The sequence below is a fragment of the Oryzias latipes genome, chromosome 1, assembly GCF_053564925.1.
Source record: "Oryzias latipes strain Hd-rR chromosome 1, Olatipes_Hd-rR_3.1".
In the NCBI taxonomy this organism is placed as follows: domain Eukaryota; kingdom Metazoa; phylum Chordata; class Actinopteri; order Beloniformes; family Adrianichthyidae; genus Oryzias; species Oryzias latipes.
This window is the reverse complement of record NC_136237.1, coordinates 6121347-6142713: the sequence shown is the minus strand read 5'-3', so window position 1 is coordinate 6142713 and position 21367 is coordinate 6121347. Positions and strand designations below refer to the sequence as shown.

At 37.9% G+C, this 21367-nt stretch overlaps 1 protein-coding gene across 1 annotated transcript; it reads left to right on the top strand.

Annotated features, from left to right (window-relative positions):
• The first annotated feature begins 546 nt into the window (after positions 1 to 546).
• Positions 547 to 16660, top strand: vwa11 (von Willebrand factor A domain containing 11). The gene is made up of 19 exons (XM_020706039.3): positions 547 to 637; positions 766 to 890; positions 3335 to 3524; positions 5177 to 5313; positions 7043 to 7187; positions 8726 to 8819; positions 9048 to 9176; positions 10041 to 10227; positions 10338 to 10507; positions 10842 to 10954; positions 11051 to 11167; positions 11250 to 11423; positions 11512 to 11644; positions 11724 to 11876; positions 12743 to 12835; positions 13135 to 13406; positions 13550 to 13683; positions 15713 to 15872; positions 16052 to 16660. Exons 3-19 carry the CDS (start codon positions 3342 to 3344, stop codon positions 16430 to 16432), a joined length of 2775 nt encoding a protein of 924 aa, XP_020561698.1. The 5' UTR covers positions 547 to 637; positions 766 to 890; positions 3335 to 3341; the 3' UTR covers positions 16433 to 16660.
• The last annotated feature ends 4707 nt before the right edge of the window (positions 16661 to 21367 follow it).

Genomic DNA, 21367 nt, shown 5'->3' with positions numbered 1-21367 from the left:
TTGTGATTTTGGGCTATACAAATATAATTGAATTTAATTGAATTTGGAACCTGCCGTCTGCCTGTTCTTGTGACATAAACAAATAAACCAATTAATCTCTTTTACTTTGATTTTTTTCTTTAGTCCAATTCTATACTGACAACAGGGAGAACAATTCTCCTATTGTGAAAACACAGATACCCCATGGTTAGACTTGTCATACTTTTGTTAATTGGTGTCAATTATCCCCTTGTCCTAGAGTTACCTGCTTAAGTTCCTTTTTCCTGGAACGAACCAGGAAAAAGGTTTATTCCATAATGCACGTCCCAATCGAGGGGTTTTCAGTGAGAGGGTAGGAGTTTTGGTTGTGCAATCCTGTTGTGGTAAACGATTAGAAATGAAGTCAGACGTAATTGTATAGAACTAAATCCTTATCAGAAAATGGCAGAGACAAACCTCTTTCAGTGAAACAGTCATCTATTAACTTGCTTGTAACAAGTGAACATTTTACTGCTGAGCTGCATGGCACTTTGAACTATAACCCCCTCAGTCATGTCGTATAGTTTTTTACTGCAAAGCTGGGAAGAAATGAGTCATTTCTGAAGCTGACTCCCTGTGTACTTTTTTACTACTGTATGTCCTCAGAGGATATATTAAGGTAGAGATTTTACAGAACAGCACAATTACATTTTTTTTCTAAATGTTCCTCAAGCAGTGACAATTATGTAATGTTGGGAATATCCTGCCTCCTCTAACAAGATACACTTCTGGGTTTATCAAATTTAGGCACCCGTGATTCAGTTCCCACCCTTTAAGTCAACAAGCAGCTGTATTTATTTGGCACGCGAGGTTTGGTGGGACATCACTTTTACTGAAGAGTCATTGAAGCAATCACCTCAAGGAATTCATAGGTAAGATGAATTAATATTAACATATATCACCTTAATATTATCATATTTCACCTACGGTACTGTATAGAAATTTGGGAGAATAATTCTAAGACTTCACTACATCCTCTCTTTTTTCATCTTTTTTTTACTTCAAAAACAAGCCATCAGAGTTGTACATATTTTGATCATACAGACAATTTATTTTATTAATCCAAACTTTTAAAACGTTATGACCTTGTTGATTTTTACACAGCACAACTTCTATAAAGAGTTGACGGGAAATCATTGCCTTTCAATATTCAAATTGAAGGAGACTACAAACTGAGGGGATGTAGGAACTTCAGGATAAAACTGATAAGAACCACAAAGAAAAGTTTCTGTGAACTGAACGGGTTCAGTAATGAGATCAAACAATGTTCAAATATCTAAATATTCAATATAATGTATAAAGAAACTACTTGAAAAATTAGTTAAGGATCAACAGGTGTTTGAATAATTAAAATACATGTGTGAACTTGATAGTGGTGAAATAATCCAAGCTGTTTTAAGTTTTACATTGTTTAATGTGCAATAATGATTACTGAAATGTTTCAACTACAATGAATTAATCATAGTTTTTTTTTAACTTGGTCTGCAATGTGTAGCAATAATTACTGGTTTAATGTGATAATGTGTTCTAATAATAGTCAATGATTGTTACATAATGGTTACCTAAAGTGTGAATCAATAATGTTTACTGAAAATATGTAGGAATTCATTATGAGGATTTTTAAAAAGCACTCGATTTTGTTACTTGATCTGCAAAATCTGGATTTTATAAAAGTTGCATTCTAATTATAATCAATGAGTGTTACATATCTGTTACATTGTGTGTGATTCACATTACTGTTTACTGAAATCATGAATGAATGTTTTCTGAAGATAATCAATTATGACTAGGGACTACATTTTACCGGTAGTCTCATCAGAACCGGATAACAAAAACTATGTCAAAGTATAAAATGAATGAAGGCAGTAGTAAGCAAATGTGATTTAAGTGTTTCTTTGTTTTCGTTTGTCTGTTTTTTATCTCCATATTTCATCATTTCTGTAATGACTTTGACACATCTGTGTGAATTATTTATTGTATTGAATACAATTAATGCTTGAAAAAAAAATCAAATCAAAATCAATATGGATTATTTATTCATCTTCATCTGCATGTGTAAATTTCTTTTTCATTCCAGCCTTGAATATGAGAGTTGAACATTTTCAGTACTTGTTTCATAACGAAACAGATCAAATGTGCGATGAAATGAGACATTTTGAAGAATTTTTCCTCATGTAGGATATTTCAAAAATAACGACATTTTGATTCATCTTTTTGTATACATATTTTTTTTCTGAACAATGTATGTGGAGAATCAAAATGCCATACTGCCGTGGGAGCTGTTATTTAAAGTTAAAGAAGCAACACAATAAAATCCTTTCCTAATAGCTGACTAAATCAGCAAGAAAAGAGGGATATCTTTTTTTGTCATTTTTGCATCAGGGTGTAATAAATATCCTCCAATCCCACTGAAGACGTATTCTGATTAAATTTGTGTTTTTGGTGTATTTAACATGTTCTTGTGGCATTTTTCTCATAATAGAGGACATATAAAAAGAAATTTTAGCTTAAAAAATGGCATTTCAGAGTTTTCCTTGATTCAAACAGTTGTGAATCAGGAGCAGATGAGAAAATGCAGTTTGGAAAAAAGATTGATTGTGACCTAAAAAATAGCCTACACTGGGCTGAGCTCCCTAATCTGCTCCATTCTGATGCATCCGCTTGCAGACAAATAGATCCATGTACATCTTAGTTTTCTTCGTCTGAGCTGGAATCTGGCATCTGGCTCAAAACTGTACGGCTGGACAGCTCTGATATTGCTCGCCATGTTTGTTTTACCGCTAATGTTAGGTTGGGGTTTTGAGGGACTGTAAGCCAGTGGGAGAGCACGGAAACAGATGGATGATGGTAAGTGGGGGCGGGCCTGCTCCGTGCCAACGGTCTGGCCCACAACTCATAGGTGAATTTCTAATGAACTACTGCTGATTTGCAGAAACTATGCTCCAGAAAAGTACACAATGTTTTTAAATTTTGGCTTAACCCTTGTGCTATCCTAGGCACTTGAACGTTGGGAGTGGGGTCATCTAGACCCACTAGACAGTGCTCTGAACCTTTTTTCTTTTATGATTTGTGATCTTCACTGGTGTCCATGGATCATGAAATCTTTCCACCTTTATCCACCTTTGTCATGGTAGGAATAACACGTCAAAGTAAGGGTGGGGTCATCCTAGATAGCACAAGGGTTAAAACAGCATAATCATAATTAAAAGAGCAGTGGGATCAATAGATCAAAAGATGAGCAGAGTGGGACTATGAGAGCCTCAACCAAACTCAGTGAAACCAAAACATGTGAAAAAACTACATTTTGTCTCTACAGAGGAAACATGTCTTCCTTGGTGGGTGTAGTCCTGCTGGTCTTGGCTGGGCTGACCCCCTCGCAGGCCTTTGTTCCCATTGGGGGTGGGACCTCCACCCATGTCAGTATTACAGGAAGTGCTCTGCTGCAGAAAGTGACAGATACATGCCGGGCTGTCGCTGAGGAGGCTGGCCATGAATTCAACCCCACGGTGAGGTGAAAGGTCATGTTTAGAAGCAGCAACAGAAGATGTGGGCTTCTTTTGTAATATTTTTTTTATGTTTTTGATTAATCGTAAGTACAAAATGCTTTATTAATCATTATGTTCCAGCCAAACAATAAACAATATTCAGAGAAAAGTCTTGTACTTCAGAGGTTTGCAACCTTCAACACATAATGATTTTATGTTACTTTTACTATTATGATAAATGATAAATGAAGTGTTGCTTTTTTTTGGCACAAGTAAAAAATGAAAATATAGAGAAAATTGTCTTTTCAAAATAAAAGACTCCTGTGTTACATAGGATCCTCTCAATGTAGAACATGCAGTACAGTAGTTGGTATTGTGATGTCAGCAGTGTTTTTACTGTTTGTGATACATCTCAGCCAGAAATTCAGAACTCTAACTAACTTATAATGCGGTGTGCCTTAAATTCCTGTTGTGCTTATTGACATGATTTTCTGTGGTACAAAAATCTATCAAAGTGTTTTTGACACCTACTGTCCTTCAACTGTTTGTGAACAGGTTGGATACAGTTTGAGTTACTTTATTTTACTAAACTACTTACTTTTTACTTTAAAACAACTTTTTAAAATTATAAAGGTTTATTTTTTTATGACCAAAGAGTCACAAAAGACAGTTAAAAGAGACGCTTGTGGCTCTGGAGCCGCAGGTTGCAGACCCCTGATCTGGTTCTTCATGTTGTAAAGTCATATTTGGTACCGCTAGTTAATGTTATTGATTTTCTAAAACAAGGGATCTGTGCCCATCTTTGCTTCCCAAAAACAGCTTTGTTAGGAATATAGTTTGACGTTCAAGTGATCTGTCAAGTAAAACCCCCACCCCCGACCCCCCACTCCCAGCACATCCTTAAGGGTTAAGCAGGGAGGCTTTAATTTTAAGTCTTTGGTTCGGATTCAAACATGTAGTCTATCAATAGCAAAACAAACTAACTCAGCAAAAAAAAAAACTAAAAAAAACTTGGGTTTAATGCAGCAAATAAAACAAAAGCTCTTTCATTTCAAATAAGATGTTTTATTGTGAACGTTGTCCATCTTTATGGCAGCACATCATTATGCATTCATTATTCTCAGAGAAGGGAAGTCCGACAAGTGCTTTTGTGATAAAACCAATTTATTACTGTGTACGAGAACCATTACTCACACAAACAAACTCAAGTAAACTCAGACTGTTCCAAATATAAGCTTGGCAATGCAGGTTTTATTATAGCACTGCATGTTCAAAGTACCAAAGAATGTGCTGAAAATCTTAAAGGGAGCCCAATCTAGTAAAAGAAAGATAACTTAAATGTACTTAACCCTTGTGCTGTTTTAGATGACCCCACCCTTACATTGACGTGTTCCTCCTACCATGACAAAGGTGGATAAAGGTGGAAAGATTTCATGTAATCCATGGACACCAGTGAAGATCACAAATCATTGAAGAAAAAAGGTTCAGCGCACTGTCTAGTGGGTCTAGATGACCCAACTCCCAACTTTAAAGTGCCTAGGATAGCATGAGGGCTAAAAGAAATGTACTTTTCTTTAACTATTTTTTTTTACTTTTACACAAACCTGGCAGGCTTGTACTTGAATGGAGCAGCTTTGAGCAATCTTTTACCATCCTGTTTTTTTTCCTTCCAGGGTTCCTCTCCAGAGGAACTGGTCAAAGCTTGTCTGGGCCCAACAGCAAAGGGGGAGGTGTCTGGCGCTAAGTTCCACTCAGCTCTTCAAGAAATCTACACTCAGAACGGACTGGTAGATCGGAATTTTGTCAACAGGTTAGTCAGCCAGACCCAACCAGATATGTTTCCATATGTTCACGCTTGTTTGTTTGTTTTTTATTAGTTTATTTGACAATCTGAAGCTAGTTTCCGCCTTTAGTCCCTAAACATGAAAATACAATACAATACAAGGTAAACACCAAAAACCCCACCCATGTCCAGCTTTGGCCTTTGCTGTCTCTAAAAACAAGCAGCATGCTATTAACTTTATCCAAATTGCATGGAATGAGTACAATTATTTCTGGAGAGATGTTTCTCTTAATTGTTTAGCAGTTACTTTCTCTACAACCGTTGAAGCAACAGGAAGTACATTAATTGGCCTATAACTACACAGACTCGTTTGATCCCCTGATTTTAACACTGAGGTAATCACTGCTGTTTTAAAGGCAATGGGAAATGTGCTCTCCTCGATTGTTTGTTTGTTATAAATATGATAGAACACTTCTTTATGTGTTTTCAGGAGTGCATTATCTCTTCCTGAAATATCCGTACATTTACAGTTTGTAAATGCCTGCGAGATATACATATACACATATATGTATATATATATATATATATATATATATATATATATATATATATATATATATATATATATATATATATATATATATATATATATATATATATATTTATTTATTTTTATTATTATTTTTTTTTTTTATTCATTAGTCTGTTTAAGATTTTGCAAATTTGGTCATTTAAAATCTTTGATGTGAATTTCAAGGTCTTTATTTTTGTAAAATGTAATTCTTGAAATGTTTAGTAACCATTAGAGCATCAGCCTCGAGATTTTCGTTCATAAAAATTTCAAATTATTGGCCACCATGATTTTCATCATTTTCTTGATGGTTTGCCAAAACCTTTTACTATTTCCTTTCGCCTGTTCATTTAAATAAAAAGTAATAAAAATAAAGTTTGCTTTATTCCTTCATGAGAGTGATGTAACTTCATTTCAAAGTTCTTTAAACAAACAGCCTGTCTTCAGAAATGTTTTTAGTGCAGCATCTCTTTGTTTCATGAATTCACTGTCTCATTAATCCAGGGTAAAGATAATTAGGTTTGAAATTGTTGCTCTTTTGATTATTTCTGTGCAAGATCACTAAAGGATTTCATAAAGTTGATAGTTGCATCATGGCAATTTTTATAGCTGTTTGATCACATTGGATTTGTTGTATTTATTATAGAATAATTCCAAGTCTCTTTTCGAAATACTGGAGGTCACTGTATCTAAATGAATACGACTTGAATTTTTTTGTCCTGTTTCTGATGACTTCCTGTTTTTTAAAGTGAGGTTGTACTCAGAAAGACCTGTAATCAAGTTATATGATTTTTGGTCATTCGTTCTTCTTTATTAATGAATATGAAAGGGATCATTGTTTCTGAAGATTTGGTTATGCGATTTTCCATTTTCAGCTTTGAAATTTTGTTGGTATTTGCTTCAGTTTTTTTAGTGCTACTTTTATCCAGACAATTAATATTAAAATCTCCTGGCAAGATAGTTTCCTTATAATTACACATTTTAAGTATCTCTGAGAGATGAGTAAAGAAAAAATCCTTTGCTGGAGGTGGTCTATAAATCACAATAACCAGAAATTCTATTTCCAGTTAAAGTCTAACGGTTATACATTCCAACGAATCATTGAGATTTTTAATGATTGCACAATCAAATTTCCTTTTCACATATATCATTACATGTGTGTGTTACATTTGTGTGTGTTCCTAGCGCCCCACATCACTTCAATTCTGAAGCCTTCTCTGAAGGGCGTAGCCTCATCACGCAAGGAATGGTGGCAATCAAGGCAAACATCCGAGAGGAGAACTTTAAAGCTGCCAGGGAAACACTGGGGAGAATCCTTCACACTCTGCAGGTGAGAGGAGTGAAACGAAACAAGCAATAACGCAAAGCTGAGCAAAAAGGAAGCTGTTGAAGACGGGAGAAGAAAGACAAATTTAAAGAAAGGATGCTGATCATGTTCAGTTTGGAACCTGTAAATCATGAGTTTAATTAAGAAACACAAGAACCTCTATACTTTACAGAACAATAGAAACATGTTCCAGATTTAGCTAACCACAATAAAAACGTAGTTCTAAACGGAATTGTTGTTTCACTAGCCTCGACCTCAACATATTGAAAATTGTAAATGTGTTCTGGAAAGGGAATATTGTAATTTCTCTAAAATTTACTACAAACCTGGAGCCAGGTAATCATTTATATGGAGCAACATATGTATGTGATACTGATTGTTTTGAAGTTGTTGACTTTCTTTATGCTTTAAAAAGATTTGCTTCAAGTGAACCAGATGCCACTTTTGAATTTGTTTTTGAGGAAAATCTGCTATTCTCTGCACACTTTCTGCCTAAATACAGTACGAGCTGTCACAAACTCGTCATATTAAAATATCTTTATAAACTCCATCAAATTGTGGGTTATTGGTCAACCGTCAGGACCAAAAGTCATCAGCTGACAAATATTTTGCAAGTTGCAACATTTTTCTTCAAATGACATCAGAACCATTCCAAAGGACCATTTAGGCGGCCAACTGGCTAATTAGCCAGTATTTTAAAATGCTCCAAAAGTTTCATTGTTGTTGTTTTTAGAAACGCGACAAAGTCCAAACTTGTACTTCCTCCCAAGTGTAAAGATGCTGAATTAAATCCCTCCTAGCCTTCAGAAGCCACCACCGTGTTTCACTGAGGACACGCCCTTTCTCTGTGTTTTATTTTCCTCCTTCTCAACCTTTTCTGAAAAGCTATTTCCTCATTTGATCACTTCACAGGTTCTTTGTGTTTGTTCTTTTTTTATGTCAACTTTTGTTATAGGAATTCATTGTTCGCCGCATTGCTCACTACAGTGCACATGCAAAAAATATGTGTTGACAGCAAGTCTTGCTACAGTTTCTGATTACTAGTCTCCTTAGGAATCTAGTTGGGGCCAATCATATGTCCTTATTTCAGCCTCTTCCAGGAAACAAAGTGATTGTTGGCAGGACTTTGAACCTTTTCACAATGCCTCCATCCGTCCCTTTAGGAACATTTACAACCTTTGCTATCATTCTTTGTCCTCTTTCCTGAGAAAGCCAATAACAATTTCCTCAATTTGTCAGGAAAACTTAGATGTTTTTATGATTCATTGAGACAGCAGATTCATGCAATGATGCAAAAATCCATTTAAGGGGATACGTTTAAAATGATTTTAATTATCAAAATTGATATGCTCTTTTGGGTTAAGAATATGCTTTGTCGTTTGAACCGTTGGAAATGTGTGATGACCCAATGAACAGCTGACAGCATCAAAAATCTTTATTTGCAGGAACGACTTTTCTTTAGGATTGCATTTGTGTCAGCTGATATATAGGCTCCAGGTTTATACAAGGTTTTTTGTGTGCATATCTCCATACAAAATTAGGATTTCTACAGCCACAGTAACTGGGTGGAGTTGGGCTACACGGAACCATACATCAATCTCATACATCCAAGTCTTCCCTTGGAAAACCTGGCAGGTGAGTGTGTGTAATATGAATATTCAGGACAAAAGGCAGTAGGGTAGACTATTTTAAAAAATGAAAAAGCAGGATGTTACTGTCATCGAAGATAGATGAGAAAATCGACTTTTAACTTTCTAGCTTTTTGATCTGATCTATGCAGAATGTAAACTTTTTCTACGCGTCAAACAAACTTTCTTTTAAGAGACTAAAATTGTTTTGTTTGGTCTTCACTTGTATGAAAAGATGTGAACACTGCCACCTGCAATGACTGTAGCAGTGGAACATGCCCCAATCCAGTCCTCCCCAACATCCTGAAGGAGAAGAAACTCACGTCGGGGTACATGGGAATCCACTCCTCTGCAAAGCCTAACGGTACCAGCTCACATGTGTGAAAACACAAATGATACACTCATTTGGCTGCAGAAAACATCAATGCAACATTAAGTTAGAAAACTGAAGGTAAAATGAGTGAAAACTGTAGAAATAGCCATGGCCTTTAAATCAAACATGTGTTAAATGCAAAAACCCCAGTTTGATTTATTCAACACCAGCTGTCACTAAGATGTTAACTCTTTGTGAAAACTCTCCTGAAGTTCACCTCCAATCAGGTTTTAAACTAGTGTAAAAGTGTTCCCGGTGGTCTTTTAATGACGAGTATACCGATTTTAGGCTAAAAAAAAACAAAAAAAACAGTTGTTTTCTAGGACAAAGTTTGTTCAGTGTTGCAGTGGTTCATCAGAAATTCCCCTCTGAGTTGTGGGTGGGACAGTTGGCGCGTTAATTTCCCATCATCCCTTTGTTTACACTCTCTCTTTCTGGCTTACAGCCCCTCACAACCACAAGCTAACATTAGCGGTGCTACAAAAATGGTGAGCAATAGTGAAGCAGGTTTGAGCCAGATGTCAGCTCAGACAAGGAAAACAAAGGCGTACACGGATCTATTTGTCTACGAGTGGATGAATCAGAATGGAGCAGAGCAGGGAGACTTTGGCTCATCTATTTCACTTGCTGCGTCCCAAAAGAGACCTTTTCTTTAAAAATAATCATTTGCTCCTAATTCACCATGACTTAAATAAAGAAATACTCAGAAACGCACTTTTAATCTTAAATTCTTTCATTTACTGTATGTCCTACATCATGACAAAATGTTTCAAGAACATGTTAGAAACACCAAAAACACAATTGAAATCTTTAAGAACGTCAAACCATGATATTTTTATTTTTGTGCTGTGGCAGGCAAATGCAGCCATGGAGGTCCGACGGATATGACCAGCAGTGTAATTCCACGGGGCGGCATCAGCAAAGACGAGCGTCGGTCAGACAACAGCAACCTCCATGATGCAGCTGTGAAAGCAGCCACAGCTGCCAGCAGTCAGCTGCTTGAAGACATCCGCCTGGCAGTTGGGGACAGTGACTTTTTGAGGTACAAAAACAAAATATGAAAACTCCGAGCCCTATTCATAAGTGAGTCAAAAGTGTCCAGAAGCACCCATTTTACAGAGGAAATTTGAATCCATTTTTTGTTCTTCACAGAATGATGGGGATTGCTCGTGCGTCTGTCTTGTGTTTTGTTATCGACACCACCGGCAGCATGTCCGACGACATCGATGAAGCCCGATCTGTTGTTTACAAAATCATTGACAGCAAAAAAGGAACACAAGACGAGCCTTCGGAGTACATCCTTGTGCCCTTCAATGACCCAAGTATGAAAGGCTCCACATTACTAACCTTTGAACTGAACCATCTGACTATCACAATTGAACCAAAGAGGAATGTCATACACTCGTGACCAGCAGTGTTGGTACTTCTCTGTCAGTGTAAGAAAAACTTGCAGAGGTGACTTCAATACCCTGAAACTGATATGAGTACAATTAACTAAAAAAAAAACACTGAAATCAGTGAATAAGGAATAGACATTGGATTTAAGTTATTAAATAAAGGCTTTTGAAAACAATAACATTTTTGAATAAAAAATAAGGTACCCAGACTGTATAGAACATCTTGTATATATATCTCTCATGTTGTCACTGTACTCAGGTTTTGGACCTATGATCAGAACCACAGACCCAGAGAAGATGAAAGCTGAAATCTCTAAATTGACAGCAACAGGTGGTGGAGACATCCCAGAGATGTGCCTGTCAGGACTTCAGGTAGAACACTGAATGGCGATAGATATCATAGAGAGGATAAATGCAATTTTTCCAGGAAGAAAAACATAATTTTTCATATAACCTTCATTTTTCCAGTTGGCCCTTACTGGCGCACCTTCATCCTCTCAAATCTATGTCTTCACTGATGCTACAGCCAAAGACATTGCTCTAAAGGACACCATTGTTGCCCTCATCAGAAGCACCAAGTCAACAGTAAATACTAGCTTACTCCAGATGTCCAATGTTCTTCAATAGTAAAGACATGAGAAGTCTCTTATCTTATACTCCTCATTAGGTGTCATTCTTTATGACTGGAACCAGCAGTAGGCGCCGTCGTTCTCTTAGAGCTGCTAGCTTTGAAGATTACAAGGACTTAGCTTTGGCATCTGGAGGTCAGGCCATTCAGGTGTCAAAGGCGCAGCTTCCTCAGGCCACAGACATCATTCTTGACACCTCAACTTCTGCCTTGGTAAGAATATGCCGCCTTACAAATATCCCTGATTGTTAAAATCAGAGATGCATCCTCCATTTTATTCTTCTCCTTTTTTTGTACTTAGGTAACAGTTCTTCAGCGTGCAAGAACTGCAGGAACAGAGGAGACATTCCCTTTTACCCTGGATGAGTCACTGCAGAACGTCACTATTTACATCACAGGAACATCCGTTACTTTTACACTAACCAACCCTGCCGGTAACTCCAAGCTTGATCTATTTTAAAGCAGCACAATGGAATGAACACTGAACACATTGCATATATGCAAACATTCCAGGTCTGAATCAGAATCAAGGTGTGGTCAGTGGGGAACTTGGGACCATACAAACTGTTGGAAATCTGTGGAGAATTCATCTTAATCCTGATAAGCAGGCGGGAAAGTGGATGATCAATATCAAATCCACTCAGGCTTTCACACTGAAAGTCACAGGTGAGGTTCTATATATTTGTGAAATGAATATGCAAAGACATTCGTAGGCACCTTCGTGAATTTCTGTATCACAGAGCACAGCTGTGCAGTTTCAAATGTGAATACACTGTGCCTATAAAAAACATGTTTCTTCCTTTGGCACACCATGGAAAATGAGAAAGGACGTGTCTTTTTCTTTAATTTTTGTTTTCGTGTGTTAAAAAGATACCTTGCTGTTTAAAAGGAATGAGTCTTTTTCATATCCTCCTTTGTTTCTTTTTCTGTGCCACTCATTTTCAGTTCACTTTCACTTCCTTATTTTCCTTAATTGCTTTGCTGCACCAATACTCACCTTTGAATGGTTTTAATTTTAAAGAGAATTAAGTGAAAGTATGAACTGTTGCTGTGTCTACAAGACACAAAGCATTGCAAGGAACCCATAGCAGCCTTGTTAAAATGAACAAAAGCTAAAGCAGACAATGTCCAAACGTTTTAGAGCTTTTTCCCAAGACCACTTTAGAACACCACTGCTTGTTTCAAGCCAAAACCAAAAAGAGAATATTTTGATTTATTGTGTGGTCATTTTGTTGTCCACACTATGCAGATGACAGGACTTTGTTATTTACAAAAACCTGGTGCTTTTGGTAAACCAAAGAAGAGCTCAGGCTCATGGATAAATATTTAAGAGGCTGAACCATCAGCACTCCACCAACCTCCAGAGCTGCGCTTGTTTGCATTTCTGATTTGGTTTGAACACATTAAAATAAATATAACAAATACATTGAAAAAGACTTCAAAATCTTAACAACCATGACATTGCTGAAAGAGATTTTGTTATATGATGAAATATAAAAAAAATTCTAATATAAAAGTTCTTGTGCTTCCAGGTCAGAGCACAGTTACCTTCATCTATGACTTTGTGGAAAGCTTCTCAGGACCTCATCCGGGGTATGCACCTCTCAGCGGGCGTCCACCAGCAGGTGCAGTTGCTACCGTTCAACAGCTTTATGTTTTATGTCATCGGCCATTTTTAATTGATATTAATGTGTTGGCAATATGTCTAACAGTAGGCTCTCTCATTTATGTTAGCTTAGGGATGGGGGTGAAAAAGAAAACTTTTAAAAGTTTGCAATTCCATGCAGAAGTCTGAAATGGATGTTAATTCCGACTTAATCACATTAATCTTCAAACTGTTATCTAACGTCTGAGACAGGCTGAGAGTAAAATTTGATGAATTAAATACTTACAGCTCTGTTTTGTTTTTTCTTTGGAAAAATAGGACAACCTGCCACAATGATGCTGTCAGTAATTGGTAGAAGCGGTCCATCCTCGGTGACTGTGAAAGAAGTTGGCCTTGTATTGGTGTCTGGCCCCGAGTCAACCACCAACAGCATAATTGAGGACATGGGCAGTGGGGAGATCCTGGTGACTGTTGATGCAGTCCCGGAGGGGGAGTTTGTGATTATTCTCAAAGGAACAGACAAAGTTTCAAACAGTGATTTCCAGAGACAGTCCACCACACAAATGTCTGTCTCCAACGTTCTAATCCAGGTTGGTCCATCTATCTCCTACGCAGATCTTCAGACAGAAACCCATAAGAACTGACCCCAAAGAATCCATATGTAATTACACATAATACTCTTGTAAAATGCTTACATTTTACACTTTGATATCTTCTCCATCCTCCTATGCAGGCTGTGGTGGACAGCAGTGTGGAGCCAGGAAAAGATTTCACGCTCCCCTTTAGTGTTACAACTCAAGGTGCTGGTGGTCTGTATACCATAAATGCCAAAAATGACAGAAACTTTCCAATGACCTTCCCAAACAGGTGAGATGTGCTCCCTTAGGGTTGAAACTCATTTATTCCATTTGTTCTATGGCCGAGTTCTATGATTTTATTTGGTGTGACTAGGTCTGACACACAAGAAATTTCTATTATCTCTGCTGATAGAAAAAAATACATGACATTTCAGCACTGTTTTTTTTTTTTTTTTTTTAAATCTATGTACAGAACATTTAACGAGGATATATACTTTTATACCAAAACTTAAGTCTTCTCCTCAGGTTTAACCTCCTAATAATGTTCCATGTAATGTTACATCTAACTTCACAAAATTAAATAACCCGTTCAAATAACAACAGATTAATGTGCAGGCTGTAATAGCAACTTAAAACTATTGGTATATATAACTTTATATAACTATATATAACTTTTGCCTGCAGGCAACTGGGCTGTCATTATGGAAATGCAACCAATGTTGTTCTTTTGTGTATCATTGTCCATCAAATACTAGTTTTTATGAAGCTACTAAAAGTCAATCATAGTGATAGCATGGACTGCATAAGAGAACTGGACTTAGTGACCCCTCCCTCCTTACGGTCCAAACAGGAAGTACCCACCCACTCCAAGAAACCAAAATGCCTTAGACTTCTATAGAGAGAAATAAACTGCTATTACTCATTGTATTTGTCAGAATAACCATACTTGCTCTGATACTTTTTAAAATATATTCTTGATAATCCTCTTTTCTTCATATTATTTCTTTATTGCAAGTTATTCCAGTTATAGACTAACCAATCAGATGTCATAGAAAATTTGAAGCAATTGATTGATAAATTCTTCCAAGCTTGCTTTCAGTGGAATGAGGGGTTGACAACCAACAAGCTCACTCCGTAATGGCGACAGCAGTTACCATAGAAACAGTGATTCAGACCGACTCAGACCATTACCTGCTCACTAACCTCGTCTGACTCCAAATGGCTGCGTCTGTATCGCAGAAAAATGGCGACTGAATTGACTTCCTTTAGTTGGAGCCGGAAGGACGGTGTTTTAAATGGGTGGCGTAACACTCGCTCATTCCAGTTCTCTTGTACATTCAAAGAATGTTGCTAACACGTATATTATTTCCCAGTATATATGGTACTATGGTTGAATTTGTATTGAAGCCAGAAGCAAACCAATCAATCTGACAAAAGTAGAACATCTTTAAAGTGATGACTTTGAATGGTGGAGGTACTGCTGGGATGGTAAGGGATGATGTCCTTAACCATCCGAACCAGGAAGGCCTTATGCGGTCGCAACAATGGGCACCACCAGTTATATGAAAGACCTTTTCATCACTGACCAACAACAGTAATTTAGAAAAAGAGATGATGTCTAATCTACTTTTATTCATCTCAAAGAGGATGTAGCAGCTCAACTGAAAGCCAAACACAAAAACAAAGAGGTGGATTGGTTTATGCCCCCATCAAAGGAGGGAAAAAAGATTAGAGATTAAATTGAAAACTGTTTTTAAAAAATGTTTTCCGATTTTTGTTTAGGTCTTACTTTGACATTTAGGAGTTTAAAGGGCTTTCCTTTTATATGTGCAATATGCACATTTATCTTTGCAAAAGTTCAAATGATGTTTGTGTTCGTGGGCGGGATGCAGATTCGCTGCCAAGGCCGCCTCTAGGTTGACGTCATGAAATGGGCGGCACCCACAAGGAGCGAAAGGCGGTTCCTCAGAGATCGTGTCCTCTTAATTCCGGGTTAGAAAAGAGCTCAGGAAAATATCTCATATTGAATTCTCAAAATTTTAGTATTGTGTGCCAAAGGTAATATATTATCATATAGATGGAAATTGTTGACTATAAATATGGTATAGGCCTTTTAAGTTCAAAATATGTCACTTAATCTAAAGTAAACTATGATAGTCATAGACAGAACTTAATGTATCCCATGTGGGAAAATCATAAAAATAAGCTGGAGAGGGGGTAATTCATCCCAAAATCAAAGTTTGGAAACTGCAGCCCACCCCTTTGAAAAGGTGCAAATTCATTGAAAAGTAAAATACTTTCATTTCTTGTTTCAATAGCCTGACTCTAGCAACTGGACAATATACCAATGCTACGCTGACTGTTCAGCCACCTGCCGACACAGAGTCAGGCACTGATATAACTCTGACTATTGATGCCAAGTCTTCCAGTGGAGCTGACTCCAATTATGTGGTTCTGAGATTGTCTGTCGTCACAAAGGTAACCTTATCCTCAAAACAATTAGTCTTTAAAACCCTTTCTCAAATACCTCGATTCCTATATATATTGATATAAAAAATCTTTTCGAACGTCACCATAATGACTTTTAAAAGCATGGTTAAAAGTTGCTTTCTATTTACTGTATTGCCAGATCTTTAATGTTGTTGTTTTTTTTCCAGATTACAGACTTTTCCCCTCCACAATGTGAAAACATTAAAGTTGCAGCTCATAACTGCCCAGATAATGTGTACATGTGTGGGCCTTTCCGCTGGGAGCTCTCAGCTAACATCACTGATGACAATGGCACAGGAATTGAAAGCATTTCCCTGCGTCAGGGTAATGGAAACTTCTCACACACCGTGCTGCCTGACCCCGTTGTCCAAGTAGTCTACAGCGCCTCCTGCTGCTCGCAGACTGTAGAGATTGTGGCTGTAGATAAAGTTGGAAATGTAGGCAGGTGCTACCATTCTATAGCTCGCTCAGGTAGCCCTCCTGCCCTACATCTGTCACTGCTGCTGTGGCTTGGCCTGCTGGTCTCAGTCTTCTCAGTGAAACCTTGACAGGAACTGGACTAACTGTTTTTTTTTTCTGGTACAGATATTCTGTGGTATTGACTAAATAAAGTTTATTACAAATTTTAGAGGTGGAGTTATGTAAATGTGCTTCCTCCCACTCTGTTTCAAGCAATTAAACTCTATTTGACAAATGTGTGTGTGTCATGTACGGTATATATAAGTGCATGTATTTCTGTTTATGATTAAGAGTAATTAAACTGGCATCATTTACAAGTGTATGTGTAAATGTGGTTATGAATGTGTGTAAAACACATGTATGTATGGACGTGTGGATGTATAAATATATGTGAGTATTTATCTTCTTTTAATCTTCTTTTGCTTTTTTTTTCATTTTCCAACCAATCATGACCAAATATCCCAAGTTTGATGTACATATACATAAACATTTCTTTCTTTGCCTTTAGATTTTTGTGTGTTTGAAGATTGCTTGAAATAAAACAAATCCAAAGAGCAAAATATGAAATACAGTGGAGTGACAACTGATCAAAAATCTGATCTATGACCCGATTATCCCCAAAGGCCAAAGCGGACTGAATGAGTGCAAAAATGGACGTTGGAAAAATAAAAAAAGATAAATCTCAAGGGGAAAAAAATGGTAAAAATTTAATTCAGGTTTAGAAGTGTTTGTTTTATCTCACAGATTTTCTGGATAGGAAGAAATGGTATTAGGGGAATAGGTACACCTCATTTTGTGTTTTCCACGTGATGGTTTCACTGCGTACAGTGAGCCTTACTTATTAGGGCTGGGACCAAAACCCCAAAATTCTATTAAAACAGACTCATTTCAATGTTGCATCAATTTCAACCTTCAGACACAATTCATTCCGAGGTCATCATGTATCCCTTGTGCTATCCTAGGCACTTTAACGTTGGGAGGGGTCATCTAGACCACATGTGTCAAACTCAAGGCCCGTGGGCCAAATGTGGCCCTCCATGTCATTTTATGTGGCCCGCGAGAGCATAAAAGTTTTTAATTTCTTAAAAGAAAAAAGAAAATTGGTGTGTATTTCTTACTATTTAGGGGGAATTGGACTTGAAATATCGAATTGGGCAGCTATACATTAGGACTTTAACACTGTCCATATAACCTAACCTGACAGAATCAAATGTAAAATGATTTATGCTATAGTAACAAGCAAACATATGTTTTCTATGCAACTTTGTCACTTTAAAAGGTTATAATAAATAAATAAATGAGTAATTTAACATTAAGGAGTAGTTGCATTTATTTTTCATTACATTTAGTTGCATGTATAAGTTATATCTGGCCCTTTGAGGACAGCCACTATGCTGATGTGGCCCTCAGTGTAAATGAGTTTGACACCCCTGATCTAGACCCACTAGACATGCTCTGAACCTTTTTTCTTCAATGATTTGTGATCTTCACTGCTGTCCATGGATTACATGTAATATTTGCACCTTTATCCACCTTTGTCATGGTAGGGAGAACACGTCAAAGTAAGGGTGGGGTCATATAAGATAGCACAAGGGTTAAACAGCCATGAACACATGACATTGCTTAAGGGACGGGCAGCACCACCTTTTCATAGCGCCTTCAGGTTGAAAGTGGGCAGTCGGATGGTACATTTATGTGTCATCAGCAGACTTGAATCAAGACACAGAACTGACAGTTTGAGACAGAGTGGAATCCTGCGAGTGACAAATCACAACGATGACCGATACCAAAGGACCTCTGCACCCAGATATGGTTTAGCAAAAGCCACAAAGCTGCAGGCCCGTTTACCAGATGTGAGGGGTACTAGGGGCACTACCTATGCTTTGACTTGAATGCCAGATGATTGTTTTAGGTAGGGATGGGTACCGAGCCCCAGTATTGAACGAGCCCCAGGGCAAAATTTTTCAAGACCGCAGTATTGGTAAGATCTGACCTCAACGGTTCTGCTATCGGTACTGGAGAAATCGCATTTTTTTGTGTCCCACGAGATATAAACGTTTTTTGCCATGTTTAACTTACCAAGTCAGTCAATTTTCCGTTACTTAATGATGATATTAATTTGGCTATTCTCGCTGAAGAGGAGAGGTCTGTCTGGCTATTTGTGTGCACGGGGGGCAGGGCTGTTGTTCAGACAGTACATGACGCGCACACACATGAAAAATGAAAAACTGTTGGCTTTCTGCATTTTTACTGCATTCTCCACCATGTTGTCTTGCAAATGTATTTTAATTTAGAGTGAACAGTTTATTTAACCTTTGTGCTATCCTAGGCACTTTGACATTGAGAGTTGGTTCATCTAGACCTGTGGTCCCCAATCCCCGGGCCGAGGACCGGAACCGGTCGGTGGGTCATTTGGTACCGGGCTGCAGAGAAAGAATAATAACTTACAGTACTTCCGTTTTATTTATTTTGGAATCTGAAAGATGTTTTATTTTGAAAAATTGCCCGTTTCTCTGTTACATCCGTCTATATTACTCTTGACTCAGGCTCTTCTCGGTCACGTTATAGGTTACTGCTAAAATAAAACCCAGGAGTAGGGCAGCACGATATGAGGAAAACTTGCGATATGCGATATTAGAGATTAATATTGCGATAACAATATAACTTGCGGTATATGAAGCAATGAGCAAAACAACCAAAAACATCATTATTACCATTTCAGTGCAACAGTTTAAATGACCCTCGTCAACATAGGAGGCAAACATCTAACATAATAGGGCTCCATCTGATTGGTCAACAACATGAATGGTAAATGGTAAATGGCGTATACTTGTATAGCGCCTTTCTTCCTACAAGGACAAAGCGCTTTACAGTCACACACACATTCACACACTGATGGCGGCTCCGCTGCCAAACACAGGCGCCTGCCTACCACCAGAGGCAAGGTGGGGTTCAGTGTCTTGCCCAAGGACACTTCGACTCATGGGCGTGCAAGGCGGGAATCGAACCTGCAATCTTATGATCATGGGTCGACCGCCCTACCGCTGCACCACGGCCGCCATCCCATTGGTCAAATGCATAAAGGGATTTATATGATTCATTTAATGCCTCAATATGCCATAAGATTGTTTTGGCACATTTAAGGCAACCATTTATTGCAAATTTCACCGTCTTTTGCGATATGCATATTGCACAGCTTGATATTGCGATAACGATAAATATGCGGTATATTGTGCAGGCCTACCCAGGAGCTAGCAAAATGAACAAAAAACAAACGTCTTTGGAAAGTTTCTTTGCCAACGGGAAAAGGCCCAGCCAGGAGACAGAAGAGGAGCCTTCCACTCTACATTCAATAGACAGAACTCTTTTTTTGCACCATGAGTGGGGCATGTCTGGGATCAGCTAAAGCAGAGACTGGATGATTGCACCCCACCCCCAATTGACCTGGTAGAACTGCATTTAGCTAGACCAGTACTAATCAAATAGTGGGGCGCGCCCAAAGCAAGGCCAGGGGGGGCGCATAAGACCCCAGGGAAGAGACTTCGCTTTTTGCCGTCTAAAGTGTAATTGTACATCCACGACAGCAGGTGGCGCAGTTGCGAGCTTACTGCCAAAGTCTGCGTGAGATTTTAAAACATTTCAAATTGCTGTCAGCAAACCCCGCAAAAGACACAATGGAGAAATTTGTCACAATAATAAAGAGAAGGGTGGAGAGAGACTGAGGTAACCAGACAAATAAAATTTTCCTAAAAGCTAAGACAAGGAAGTATGATTAATTTTTCTTTTTAATTGAACACAATACAAAACAACAGAACATTTACATAAAACTTATAAAATATGGCGAATACAAAAGAGAATACTGGAATTTGAAAGGAAGCAAAAAGGAAAAGAAAAATTCTTATCAGTATGTATACATAATCCTATCTATATTCAGAATCATAGAGAAATTAGGGGAAAGTATAGCATAAGAAAATAACAATTTCAGAGTTGTATAGTGTTACAAAATGCAGGGGGATACAACAGAAAAATAAATTGTCTCAGATACCTGGAATATCACTCAGGGTGTCATAAATTGTCATGGCTTTAGGTGAATCGATTAACTTTATGGATTTCAAGTATAAATTGACCTCATTGTTAAATAAGTTAAAGCTGGGGTGACATTTCTGTAACCTATTTTTGTGTATAAAAAACTTGGCTAAACATAACACAGTATTGATACATACATTATTTACATTGTTGTGTAGTGACAAGTATGATGAGTCTTATCTAGCGCTGAGATTCACGGTGACGACGGTGGGAGTTAAGGAAAGACCCGTGTGTGCTGTGTCTGAAACTGTTGGCGGCGGACAACATGAAGCCAAATAAATTAAGACGTCACCTACAGACATTACACCCTCAACCTGTCGACAAGCCGCTTGATTTTTTTCAGCGAAAATGTGCGGAGTATGGCCAACAATCATCCCACCTTGAGAACAATTAAACATTAAACTAGCGAGCACTTTTAGCCTCATTTAAAGTGGCGTACCAGATTGCGCAAAGCAAAAAAAAAAAAACACACAATAGCTGAGGAGTTGATACTGGCTGCAGCAGCAGTAGACATGGTTTCTGTCATGTTTGACAACATGACTGCTGCAAAATTAAAAACCATCCCACTGTCATTGGACGCATGGATGACATTGCAAATGATCTCCAGGAACAGCTGATAGATGAACTCAAAGACAAACAGTTTGCCTTACAATTTGATGAAGCAACTGACAGCAACAAAGACTGTTTATTCATTGCTCATGTGCCTTTTGGCATGACAAACTCCCTGTGTGAGGATTTGCTCTTCTGTATACATGTCAAAAAGTGAGCCACAGCTGAGAAGCTGTTCAAAATGCTCGACTGCTTCCTAACTGAGAATGGGCTGAAGTGGGAGAACTGCATTGGGGTTTGCAGTGATGGTGAACAGACTATGGCAGGAATGAGAAAAGGACTGCAAGCACTCATCAAGAAGGCTTCTCCTAATGCTGAGTGGACATACT